This window comes from Hydra vulgaris, chromosome 10 (genome assembly GCF_038396675.1).
Source record: "Hydra vulgaris chromosome 10, alternate assembly HydraT2T_AEP".
NCBI classification, from domain to species: Eukaryota; Metazoa; Cnidaria; class Hydrozoa; order Anthoathecata; family Hydridae; genus Hydra; species Hydra vulgaris.
Genome location: NC_088929.1, coordinates 32,146,089 through 32,160,426, shown reverse-complemented (window position 1 = coordinate 32,160,426; position 14,338 = coordinate 32,146,089). Strand labels below are relative to the sequence as shown.

The following is a 14,338-nucleotide window of genomic DNA, read 5'->3' as shown; positions in this document are numbered from 1 at the left end:
AGTTATTTGAATGGAAGACATAAACTATTTTGTTAATTTTACAAATATTACACGATTTTAATATATGTAAATATATTATGTAATGTAAATATTGTTTAAAAATTGTTTAAAGTATTTTAACATTTAATTACTAATTATTTAAAACATTAACAACTAATATTAAATTTACTAAAAAATGATTAATAAATGTTTAAAATACTTTGAATAATTTTCAATAATTATTAACAAATAGCGTGGTTAAATTCTCAATTAAAATAGTTTTCCTAATGTAACTAAAGTAACATGGTTATGTTTAAAGGTTAATTTGTGTATTCAAAGAAATGCCTTTAAATCAATTCCTTATCTTCGGATAAAACTAAACAAGATAAACACAAATGATTAAAATGATGATTGAAAAAATAATGGTTAAAAATCATCATTGCAGCAGCAGTTTTTACTAGGGGAGAAGGAAAGGGGGTGGTAATCTCAAGATTCAGGGATTATTCAGGGATTTATTTTTAACTTTTTCAGATTTATATTGACACTATTCAAAACAATGCTAAGAATTTAAGAGTTTTATTGTTACAATTTTTATTTACCTCAATATGGTTGCTACAATTGATGGGGTTACTTTTTTTTGTTATTTGATTTTACATAATCCAAACATTTAATTTGAAAATATTAACTTTTGACGAGCTACTTAGAGCAAGTTGAGTACTACTTTATTAGAGATATGGTGAGGTCTAATTGTACCTTTTTTTTAAAATGGGTTAAAAAATAAAATTTATAGTGCATACAAAATTTATAAGAATTTGCAGACTTTAATGATTTTGGATAAATCATTATCAATCATCTTTAAAAAATATCATTTAAAGTAATTAATTTTTTTGAGAAAATATTGCGGTTTTCAAATATTTCTTTTATAAATTTTTATGCAATGTTGTTATGCAATAAAGTTGTAGTTTTTCAAAGTACCGACTTGAAAGGTGTTTCTTTTAAAATATGATTTAGGTTGGTCATTTGGTAAAAGTAACTGCAGTTGGTGTTGCATCCAATTCAGGAAATATAAGAGGTATAAGGCCTTTTTTATTGGTTTTTATTTATTGATTTTTTGTCTTTGATATTTGTCTGTTGCCATTGATAAACTAAAAGAGGTTTGTTTTTTTGTTTTTTTTTGTATTTTTTCAAATTAATGGTCAATTTTAAGAGCACTTAACAACTTGTGCTTTAAAATATGTAAAATATTTTTTATTCAATAAATAAGTGTTTCATAAAATAAATCTTTAATTTAAAAACTAGTTTTTTATATTTTATTGCTTTTACACTCACCTTGCAATATTTACTAAAGTTACTGCTCAGTTTTGTTAGTTTCTTGTTTGTTTCTGGATTTATTTTTAACCTTCATAAATATATTTGAAAAATATTGTTTTCATATATAAAATTTTAGCATATAAATTTGCCAAATAGTTGCACACAAGCAGTTAATGTCTGAGGAATGAACAGAGTGCTAATGGAGTAATAGTTCTTGCTCTTTAACTGTTGTCTGTAGCCTGTCATTTTTATATTTCACAATATTTTCTCAATAAGAGTAGTAGTTCATAACATTTTTTGACTTGAGTTAAAACACTTATTAGTTAGAGTTGCAAGAACCGAAGTTTTGAAAATGAGGTTTATAACTGCCAAAAATTGTCACATTATTTGAATCAGTCTTGATTGTTATACTAAGATTAAACTAAATGTTCAAAAAAAAGGAAGAAAAAATCATAGCCAGTAATTATAAGTGAGCAAGCTTTTCCAGTTTTGGACAATTTTAAACACATATTTGTCTGAAATATTATTTCACAAGTAAAAAAAATTAGTGTAATTTTGGAAGAAATAAAAGAAAAAACCTAAAAGGTTTATTTGAATTTTTTTTCAAATTTGCTAAAAATTATTTAACAGAAGTATAAGAAAAACAATTAAATTAAAAGTACTAGAAACTACTTTACCACCAAATAAATGTTTCTACCATTCTACATTCTTACCTCATTTAAGGCCATATAAATTTTTTGTTATTACTACCGTTTTCCAGCTCTTGAAATCTGAAGCGCACACCTTGACAAGTAAGGTCACTGCAGGGAGAAACAAGTTGAGCTCAATACTACCAGAAGTGTGGTAGTTAGATTAAATATTATTATTGCGCCTTACTAGTGCTGAAAAGCAATTTTGCTACATAATGAAGTTTTATAATTTTAAAGAGGTATTATAGCGTGAAATGGATTTTTTTTATACATATTTTGGTTGGCAGAGGATGCATGTCTTAACCTCATCTTTAGACTAAATATAATTCAGTGGTAAGAATATGGTAAATTTAGTAGTAACTATATGTACCATAGTAGTGTTATATTTAAATTAATATATGTAGATTGTAGTGATAGATGTAATTGTTGTAATAGCTTAGTATATTGATTTTTTCTTTTTTTTAAAGAGGGGTTGCAGTTCTATCTAGTTTGATTGCTTATATATATTTCAAATTATTTATTAGGAAATTTGGTTTTTACTTCAACATCATTAGTTGGTGGCAGCACTTTAATTGTTCCAACAGTTGTTTCGAGCGCTAGTGTTTTATTAAACACAACTTCTACATCATATGCTACAATTAGTTGCAAAATGCAAAACCTGAATCAAAATACTGTTTCCATAGGTCAGCTGACACCAGTACGTTTTTTGTTTTGCATTTATTATATGTTATTAGTCTAATTATGTATTAGCAATAAAACAATGTAATAACTCTGATTAACAATCTAAATAAATGAACTCTATATGTATGTAACATAAAAAATAAATACAAAAAGATTTTATATGTATATTTTTATATTTTGTGTGTGTGTGTGATAATCAATAAAAAATTTATATAGGTATCAAGATATCAGTTTAACGGATGACATTGTGTTATTACACAACTGCAATAATATTTTATTAAAAGCACGCTTTAAACGAATAAATGCTCTTCTAACAAAACTCAAATAACATAAAGCTGTAGTTTTTATTAAAAGTTTTGCATATTTGCTTTTAAGATCTTTAAGTATTTACTGGGATTTTGTAATCAATATATAAATCTATAACCATTAAATACTGTCTTTCAAAATTAGTAAAATGTCCACTTTAATTTAGATGCTTTCCAGAAAAAGAAAAAGTTTTTTACTATTCTAGCTGTAGAAACTTTTTTAATTGACATTCAATCAAAAATAAGTTTAATTTTAAATAAAAACTTTGCTATTGTGTTGTTAAGCTTTAAATGTCATTTAACAAAATTTCACTAAAACAGGTTTTGAATATTTCTTAAGTGTAATGTACAAGCGCATTAAACTATGTATGTACTTAGTGTAAACTTCCAAGAATTTCTAATGAATTAATTTTTTTTTTTTTTTACATTTCATTTGGAGTGCGTTTAAAAAAAAAAAAAAAAAGATATTTTAGGTCATGTTTTTGAATAGTAAAAAATAAAAATGCTACTCCATACTTATTTGGACTCATTTTTTAGACAACCCAGGTAGTAAATGTTTTATAATAATAAAAATTAAAACTTGCTTTAGCAAATTTAGTTTAATTTAATCAATAAAACAACTTTAAATATTTAAAAATAAACAAAACTTTTTTAGCTTTTTTAGGCTAGTGGCACTGAAATGAGTTTGTTCCTAAAAAACATTATATCTGTAGTGAGCATTTTCTTACAGCAGATTTTCTAATACGTCCTAGATGTGAAATACAGCAATTGCGTCCCAATGCTATACCCTCTGTTTTCAATTTTCCAGTCATTTAGTTTATGAAGAAAAAACATTGTAAATTACCAAAAAAGAGGGTTGTGCAAGGATTATTTTGATTTACTGCAGTTTTACTGGGGTGAGTTTAATTACAAAAATGGGGGTGTAGCTTGATTTTTTTTGAAGATGAATAGTCCTAAATAGTTAAGTTGGAGTTGTTACAATGAACTGGACAGTGGTTTTATTTTCAACAACAACAACAAACGACATGGTCAAGTTTTCTTAAATTTGTTACTTATAAAACAGGAATTATGAAAAATCAAATTAAAAATTAGGTGGTACTCTTATGTCCTTAATATACAGTTGATGTTTAATAGTTTTTATAAAATTTTCCCACCCACCCTGATCTTATTAAGACCCCTGTTTTGAGCTTATCAAGACCCTCTCCCTGTTTATTAAATTTTTCTCAGGGATGCAGAGTCCCAGAGACTATGGTTTGAAAGTCACAAAAAGATTACAAAAAGACTTTTTCCTAGTTTTTGGTATTCAGAAGCTCTAAAAATCTAAAAAAGCTTATGGACTACTAATTGGAAAAAAATTAAAGCTTTTAGTTTTTGAACCCTTAAATCTCCAAAAAAAAAATTTGTCTCAAAACTTTAAAAAAAATTTTTCAATTATTATTTGTTAATTTTTAAGATCGGTTTAGGTCTTAAAAATTAGAAAATACTAACTCACTTATAGAAATAAAAATAGAAATTTCTACCCTGTTTTTAGATACCCCTTTCTTTTTCCTTCATATAGTACATCTGGACAAAAGCATGATAGTTTTATAACTCCACAACTCTAAATATAATTACAACAGAAAGTGTAGAAAGTGATAAAATAATGAAATGCAGAAAGTGATGGTAAACAACTTTATTCAATATTGATATTTTTTACCAATAATTGTCTCAACCATATTGGCCACTGGTCAATAAAAATAAAAACTGTTTATTATTCATTAAATTTAGTTTAGTAAGTCAAAACTTGTTTAGTATACAGAGCCGACCCCCACCCAAAAAAAAACAACTTGTTTAATATAAAGAGCCCCCTTCCCCCCTTTATCTAGAAAATTCTAGATAAAGGGGACTTTTTTTTAGAAATCGACAATGGTGCCCCTCCACTTCAAAACCCGTGTCGTCAGCCCTGGTATAGTAATAAAAATTTAATAAAATATTTATATTACAAAATGACCAAGAAAACAGAAAAAGCAAGTAAGCAATAACTTAAAGAACAATTAAGTTAACTAAAGTCAATTTTATTTTTTAGCTTATTAAAATCTTTGAGACTTTTAGCTTATTAAAATCTCTGAGACTTACGGTTGCATTTTATAAAAAATTTTGATGTTTTCACATGGAATTGCCCTTTCAATCAAACCTGATACTAAAATATTAAAAAAAGACTGAAAGTTAAATCTTCTGAATATAAATTATGATTATAAAACCGAGGAGTAAATTTTTTCAAATATATGTGACCTTCTTAAAAGCTTTCAAGTATAATTTGTCTTATTTTAAAGATAACATTAAATTTCTTAAGTGATGAGTTTTAAAATTTCTTTTTTATTTATCATGTATCTTATGTATTAGGAGTAGATAATCTATAATAACTAGTGATTTTATGTTGCTATAAAAGTGTAATGGATTTGTTATGTTATTTTGTTATGTGGTAAAAAATTTGTGATATTAAGCTGATATATTTTGTTTTTTGTTTTGTAGTCATCAATTGGCACAGCAGCTAGAATCCTGACATCAGGTCATCAAAGTGTTTCTGGTATTTCAGTAAGTAAAATTCAAACAGTTGCAACTATCTCATCATCAATAATCGCACCAACTCTTGTTGCTCAAGTTCAAAGAGGAACTGCTATTGCAACGTCTGTGGGTACACCAGGTGATTTAATAGACCAGTCTTGTTATTTAATGTTATTAATAGTTTATTAGTTACTGTTAAATTTGATTATGTCATTATTATTACATAATCATTTACATGGTCATGTAATAGGGTAAGCAGAAGATAACATGGCTCAAAACATGGTTTTGAGATTTCGAAAAAAAGCAGATCAGACATACTGATTTGAGGTGAACATGTAAAAGAAGGACTGCTACATCAACTAATTTCGGGAGAACATCCAAGGGAGTGCTATTACATTGACTAAGAGTTTGGGTTGGGGTATTATAAACCAGTCAATGTTGCAGCACTCCTTTATGTTTTCTCCCTAAATCAGTATGATATCTGGTTTGCATTTTTTTGAAAACTCTAAACCCCATTTTGAGCCATGTTATCTTCTGCTTACTATGTAATAGTTAAATAACTGTTCAAATGTTTCAACTCTACATTATATATACAATGTTGTATATTACTATTCAAGTGATGCATTCGATAAATTCTAAGAGTATGACTTACATTAGTTATTACTTTAATTAAATCTGAGTTTTTTAAAAAAAAATAGCATTGATCACGACACAACCATTTATCCAAGGGAAAGCTCTTACCCAACAACAGATTGCTATATTAAGACAAAAAGCTCAGCAACAGCAACAACAACAACAACAACAGTTGCTCAAGATTCAGCAACAGCAACGTTTGCAGCAGCAAAATAAACAACAATTAAAACTTGTCCAACAGCAGCTTCAACCACAAACACAAGTTTCAAAGCAATTGACTGTTGTAGCTACTGGAATGCAACCTGGTTAGATATTAGTATTTATAATAAATAATTCTGATTATAAAAATCTGACTTTTTTAAACTAAATTTATATTTTGTGGCTGTTTTTCTTGAACTATTAATTGATCATTTACGTTGTCTTTTATCAACATAATAGAAGACTCAGAATCAAGCATTATAACAGTACAAAAAAAAAATTTTTTCGCATATTGTAACAGTACGAACTAAGTTTATATTGTAGATTGCAACAGTACAAGCTAAGTTTGTATTTTTTGATTCTTTTTCTTGAACTGTTAATGGATCATTTACATTGTTTGTTTTTTATCAATTTGATAGAAGACTCAGTATCAGGCATTGTAACAGTGCAAACAATGAAAGCAGCAACAGATATTCGCGGACCTGTGCCACAACAGATTGTAACTCAAACATTAACTGCAGCTCAGCAACAGCAACTTCTTCAACAAGCTTTGAAAAAACAACAACTTCAACAATTGCAACAACGAGGCCAGCTTGCATCTAGTTCACAAATACAACAAATGTTAGCAGGTCAAAAGTTGACGCAACAACAACTTCAGCAGCTCCAGCAACAACAGAGACATACACAGCTTCAACAGCAACTTAAGTTTCAACCTCAACAAGTGACCACTGCAATGGTATCACAAACAAAAGCTCAAATAGTTATGACTCAAGTTCGTTTATGTTTTAAAAAAAATATTTTTTATTATTAATATTTTTATTAATATAACTATAACAGTTATTATGTTATTAATACTACTATAATAATTATTATTTTTATTATTAATTTTTCACTGTTAAATTCTAATAACATACTTATTAGTTTGTGCGTTTCAGGTTAAACAAGGTGGCAGTCCACAGGCATTAAAGTCGTCTGGGCAACAGATTCAATTACATCAACTACCACAAGGTACAACAGTTCAAGCCTCCCTTTCTCAACAAATTTTGTTGCGCCCAACATTGACTCAAGCATCTGGTCAATTTCAAGGTATTTAAGATTTTCTAAGAACTGTTCACTTCAACTATTACCTATTACATATATATATATATATATATATATATATATATATATATATATATATATATATATATATATATATATATATATATATATATATATATATATATATATATATATATATATATATATACACTTCAACGATTTTAGTTCTATGTATAGATATTTATATGTATGTAACATTTTAGTTACTTTAGGTCTTCCTCAGCAAATACAACTTCGTGCAATGATTAATCAACAATCTAACCAACAACGTATTGGTCAGCAAATGCAAACTATGCAGGCTCAAGTGAATTTACAGACCGGAAATGTTGTTATGCCTTCGCAACAACCAAATAATATTGTTTCCCAACAGCAACTTAATGTTGCATCTCAACAGCAGCAACTTATTGTAGCATCTTCTTTGGCGCAGCAGCAGCAGTTAAATATTCAAGCTGCTGTGCAAAAACAAGTTATGCAACAACAACAACAGCAGCAACAACAACAGCAGCAGCAACAACAACAACAATTAAAAGCAGTTGTTACGACTCAAGCAGCTACCTCAAAATCGCCACAGGTTTTTTATTTCTTTTTCATTAATACGACCAGTTTTAAGGCATCACAAAGTGTTTTTAAAATTTGTGTATGATGGGATGAATGTTTTGACATACAGTACGCAGAGTTACAGTTAAAACTTTCATAGTTACGGTTGGGATATCCTTGGTTGGGATTTTATCAACTCTAACATATTCTTATAACACTTTCACACCACTAACACCTTCCCATAACCTTGTTAGCGATAATATCTAATGATCTCATTGTTATTGAAGGGAAAGCATAAAGTAGTGTGTTCTTTAAAAAAATTAGGCCAAGTATAGTGCTACTTAGCTAAGTGGTACAAAACATTTTTCATAGTCGAAAATACCTTTTTTTATGGTAAATATGTTAGCAAAAAAAAAAAAAAAAAGAACTATACTTGACACTTTAGTCACTTTTGCAAATTATTTACTTTTACAAATAAAATTCTCATTACTATCATTACTGTTGATGACTTTTGCAATATGTAATTTAATGGTTTTCAAATTTTTCATTATAAATTTAATTGCAAGTCGATAATTGAATAGTTTCCAAAATTTGTCTTATGTAATACATGAAGTTTTATTTCTATATTGTGTCATGACTGGTTAATCTAATCGGTATATGTATATGTATATATATATATATATATATATATATATATATATATATATATATATATATATATATATATATATATATATATATATATATATATATATATATATTGCTGTATGTATTCAAGGTCCAATTATCCTCATAAGTTATAAAATAATCTTAAATTGTTAAATAAAATAACTTAAATTGTGCTAAAATTATTTACTAAACTAATTTTTATCAATTAAAAGATCCAATTGCATTTACAACCTGGTAGTCATATGTCTCCACAGCTTCAACGTCAACAAGTATTGTCTGCAACACCCGCTCAATTATCTCAAGTAAAAGCTTTTGTATCACAAGCTCAACTACAAGCATCGCAATCACGCTCGAACTCTCCTGTTTCTAGCGCCGCCTCGCCAACCGCTGGAACTACTATACAACTGCAAGCTCAGCAGGTAGACTAACTAAAATGTGAGAATTTGTTGTTAACAAGAAAGTAATGTGAAAAACATGATGCATAATTCTTTTTGAGATTCTTATTTACTTGCAAATATTTTATAAGAATACGTATCTTGTTATAGGTAGGCCAGCAAATGCGACGTCAAGCTCAGTTAGTACAAGTTCAAGTAAAGCCGTCTGTCGTTGAGCCGCCTGTAGTTGAGCCTATTGCTGTTCCTCAGCAACTTTCGCCGAAAGAAGCGAGCGTTATTGAAAAGCAAACTTTGGCGGAAACAGTTCCTGTCGAAAAAGAAACTTATGAAGTTAAAGCAACAGATTTAACAGCTGCGACTGTTGAAGATAAAGTTGACGAACAAACTTTAGGCATGCGTACAAGAACTCGTAGTCAACACAAGTAATTTCAATATGGCATATTTTGCCGTTTCAACAAAAAATTCAAGTTTAAAATAGTTGTGAAAAGAATATACCAAATGAATTTCATATGCTTGAATTTAGTTTAATTTAAATTATTATCAAGTTATTTTTGATTAAATGTCAAAAATAAAAACTGCTATCTAGTTATTTTTGGTTAAATATCAAAAATTTATTCAGCTATTTTTGATTATGGGAGACCGGTTTTTACTCTTTGAGCTCTGTAGCACAAGGGCAAAATTTTTAGTAAATATTAAAGTCTTAAAGAGTATGAGTAATGGTAACATTTTTAAATTGCATTCATTTAAAAAATTTTCTTGGCGCCTGAAAAAAAAAAGCGGACATTTTTATAGTTTGCGCCAACTTATCCTGTGATATGGGGCCCGAAGCAAGTTGACGCAAACTATAAAAATGAATATTAATGTACTATTAAGTGCAAAATCTATACAATTTTTTTACTATTTATTTTGGCAACAATTTTAATCCAAGAATTTAACATTACTTTTAGCTTGTACCAAATATTAGTTCATATAACAACACTAAAACAGTAACCCACTATTTATCTGTTTAATGAAAACGTAAAAAAAAATTTACAAAGAAAATGTTTTTCCATAGAAAATGCTACAAGCCAACTTGCCCCAAAAGCCATTTTTTCAAATTTTTCTTTATAAAGTAGAAAGGAAGCGTAAATAAAAAGTAAAAGTTACAATTTTGTCCAAAAAACACATAAATTCCAATATCTCGCGAATCCTAAAATTTCTTCATTAAAACTTATTGTATATTAAAAATAAACGCAGCGAAAATTACTCAATAAGTTATCTTTCTTTATCTTAATATGTCATTGTTTTAGTTGAATAGATAAAATTTTCTAATGCTTTACAAAATTCACTTTTCTTGGCCCGGGAACATTTTTTTTAATACACCTTTTTTTTAGGCGATGGGTTTAATTTTTAGAACAAGTTCATACCTACCAAACTAAATTTATTAATAACCAAAATATAATAGATTAAACTCGCGAGACTAAAGTAAAATTAGAAATTTGTATCGAGGAACCCCACCAATGGGGTACCTTGATACAAACTATGAAAATCATTTAAAAAAAATAAATTTATAAACAAGTAAACAAACAAATTTATAGTTATAATCCAAAAAATGTATCCAATACATTGGATGCATTTCTACAAACCATTTTAATACAATTCTCAAACTATGATACAATTCTAAAAACCTTTTATTTTAATATTTACAGTCATTTTTAAAGAGGTTTATGTAAGCGTAATACTAGAAAAACCAATTTCAGTACCAAGCCGATATTTATTGACGTATAAGAACGACGCAAAACGATCTATTATCTGGATTTGGACCATATGGTCTAAATCATACTTCAGAAATCCAGATAATACCCCACCTAACAATTAACGTTCAAGAAACGTTGCCACAACGTTTGTTTAGGTTCGCATAACGTTCGTTGCAAACGTTACGTGAGCCAACCTTTGTGAACTCCTTTTTTCTTTGTGATTTTTTACTAATTTATAAAACTTTGTGACTTTCTACTAATTTATATAACTCTGTTCTTTTAAGAACATTGAGCACTTTATTTTGTAGAATACATTTTAAAGTTGTTTAAATATTTATTTATATATATATATATATATATATATATATATATATATATATATATATATATATATATATATATATATATATATATTAAGTATTCATTTGACATAAAAGTGTTAAAAATATAAAAATGTGTCTTCAATAGAAAAAAATGATTTCTTTTAGTGTTTTTTTTTGAATAATAAGTTATTTCTTTTTAGTAATTCTTATTTGTCCTATTAAGTAAAATAACTTTCAATTCGGGCGAAAGGTGGGCGATAGCAACAACTTATAGTAAATTTTTGTTGTTATTGTTAAGAATTTGAACTGTTAAAACCTCTTTATCGTCATCAGAAATGCTCATGTCAAGCCTATTAATATACTGCATACATTCTCTAATATAAATTAGTAAACCACCGCCTCACTTTCTATTTTTACGCTCTGGTAAAAAAATATTTAAGTTAGAATTAGCCTTATCTAAGTTGCACCAGGTTTCAGACAAGCAAATTAAACTAAAAATATTAAGAGATTTTTTCATATTCAAATAAAAGTTGTCAAAGTTTTTAGTTATGCTTCTTATATTAATATGCAAAGTGTTAAAGTTATTGCAATTAAAATGCATTTATTTCATTGGCATAGCAATAAGGCAGTTGCTTCATAAAATATCTGCTTCACTAATGTAATTAGAGTCTGGATCTGATTGGTCATCAATTAGAAAATTATCATATTGAAAAAAATTGTCCGTATTTAATTCAAACTTAATAGAATTTTCAGAATCCATTTTAAGTTTTGTAAAACCATAAAATAGAAGAAATTCTTTCAAAAATCGCACGTTACTAGCTTATTATAAACAACCTTGACATATTTATCTTTTGATCTTAATTCTTTTGCTGCTGTAAATAATTTTTTACCTACTTCAGTTGTTCTTTCGCTGAAATCCTCGTTAACATAAATTCGCTGTTTCCATAGTTTCTTTCTTTATGTAGTTATCCATCACAGCTGATTTGTCCTTAAAGTTCAAAAACTTGACAACAATAGTTCTGCTTTTCTTAATCGTAACATTTTTGTCAACTTTACCAACACGATGCGCACGTTCAATAATAAAATCATCTTGAAGATCAAGTTTTGCTTTAATCAAATCGTGAACCTACCGTTCACTTTTTCTACTATTGTCTTCAATCTTCGCCAATTTATCTTTCAATTTTTCTGTTAAATTTGTTTCTAAATCGTTATCAGGTCTACTGTTTTCGTTACTGCTCAGGTGAGGGGTCATCCATAAAGGACGTCACGCTAAGTTTAACTAATGGCAAGAAGTCGGAGAATTTCGGCTCTCGTGCGCAGAAATTTTTAATTATTATAGCGCCTTATGTTCAATATAAAAACCTCCTCGGAAGGGAGCCAACAAACTTCTACTTCTTGTTAGTATTTAAATTCTAAATGATTTCCTTAATGGATGATCCCTGTTCTGTTTTCGTTACTGCTGTTCAACTATTATTTTATCATACTTTTCACTTACAAATTCGACCGCTTTTTTCACGTCGTTTACTTTAGATTTAAGATGTTTATTGTCTTCCTTTAACTTGTCAATATAACTCTCTAATTTTTCAATTTTTTCATTGAAAATTTTGATGATTGTGTTCTCTTCGGGTCGTCCCGAAGAGGTTATGGGGGAGGGGGGGGGGAAATGGATGTTTTTTTTTTTTTTTTGCCAACTAAAAAAAAAAAAAAAGGTCATCGATATTTGACATTTGCCAACTATACTTCAAAACTTGCCAATTGAAATGTTAAATGTGTCAACTCAAATGCATATATAAGCTTTGAAGGAGGGGGGAGGGAGAAACCCCCTACACTCCCCGCTCGGGACGACCCTACTCATGAATATCTAAAATTTCTTTTAGTTGCAAAGTCATAAAATTTTTTGCCATTATTATTTTTGAAAATAAAACACGTTTGTTCACGGCAATATTAAAGTTGCGAATGCGAATTGCGAATATTTGTTAATTGCGTTGTTCTTGCATTATGTTTATATATATATATAAATATATATATATATATATATATATATATATATATATATATATATATATATATATATATATATATATATATATATATATATATATATATATATATATATACATATATATATATATATATATATATATACATTTTAATTTTTTATTTGCATCTCCACTTCTGATGACTTTAGAACAGTTGTCCGAGGAAAAAAACTAGACAAATAAAAATTTTTGGAGCACTTAGAAACAGTCACTGTAAAAGGAGGTTGGCTGGTTGGCTACAAGAGCAGGTCCAACTATGTTCAAATTTCGTTTTTTTACTTTGTCTAAAAGAGAAAAGGCATCATTAGAAAATTCGTCCCAGATTTTTTTTTTTCTTTGTTTTGATTTCGTCACCTTCAAAATGAATTATTTACAATATTTTTTAGTTAAGATGTGACGGGAGCAGGCAGAAGACAAAAATCTTATCATCCAGCCCCTTTGTAACATTTTAATATTAAACAAATAATAAGCTATCATATAAAAAAAAAAAGTATAACATTCTCAGTAAAATAATATTAAATACTTTTAAATAAAAAGTGTTACATTTTTTTTTTCTAAATACAATACAACTTAAAATAAAAAAATAGATCAAATTTAATTATAAGTAAAAAAAAGAGAATAAAAATAAAATTAAAAATGAAATAGAATTCGAGATACTTCATAACCAAGTAACTGTCTTTTTAAGATACTTTTAAAAGTTTGAATTGAAAATGTAATTTTACTATTATTTGGGAGAAATTATATGGCAACAGTACTCCACACAAGGACGGATTTAAGGTTTATAGAGATAAAGAATAGAATCCTAAGTAAGAAAGTGGCGAGCATGGTAAAGATATGCAACCTTAGCAGATGGTAATTTTGTAATTGATTTGATATATGGTTTCCAAGAAAGATTGGAAGTAAGAGTTAATCTTAGCAGATGAAGCGTAGATGATCTAGATTATTGCGATAATGATTAGCTGAAAATAATAGAGTTTTATCTGAGTTAAAGTTCACCAGCCACTGAAAACCCCATGCTGTAGAACAGATGAAACCCTTTTCAAGCTTAAATGCCCCCTCAAAGCAATCAGAGAACGTTAGCTTCTTATCAAGACAAAAACAAATGGTAGTATCACCAGCGAACAATGCCACCTTAGATGTGAAAATTTCTAGGAGATCGTTACAATAAATATAAAAAAGTATAAGGCTAAGGATAGAA

At 27.9% G+C, this 14,338-nt stretch overlaps 1 protein-coding gene across 8 annotated transcripts in view; it reads left to right on the top strand.

Moving 5' to 3' along the window:
• LOC100205469 (helicase domino) overlaps positions 1-9,617 on the top strand; it is a 63,704-nt gene extending 54,087 nt beyond the window's left edge. The window contains exons 37-45 of one of the 8 annotated variants that reach the window (XM_065807812.1): positions 991-1,051; positions 2,504-2,676; positions 5,477-5,648; positions 6,208-6,447; positions 6,760-7,100; positions 7,276-7,426; positions 7,654-8,012; positions 8,860-9,066; positions 9,193-9,617. In XM_065807812.1, the coding sequence (XP_065663884.1) occupies positions 991-1,051; positions 2,504-2,676; positions 5,477-5,648; positions 6,208-6,447; positions 6,760-7,100; positions 7,276-7,426; positions 7,654-8,012; positions 8,860-9,066; positions 9,193-9,468 (1,980 nt within the window). In that variant the 3' untranslated portion in view covers positions 9,469-9,617. Of the gene's footprint in view, positions 1-990; positions 1,052-2,503; positions 2,677-5,476; positions 5,649-6,207; positions 6,448-6,759; positions 7,113-7,275; positions 7,427-7,644; positions 8,013-8,859; positions 9,083-9,192 lie in introns of all 8 variants that reach the window. The other 7 variants (XM_065807816.1, XM_065807811.1, XM_065807815.1 and 4 more) reach the window with 7 other exon arrangements.
• Positions 9,618-14,338: the final 4,721 nt, after the last annotated feature.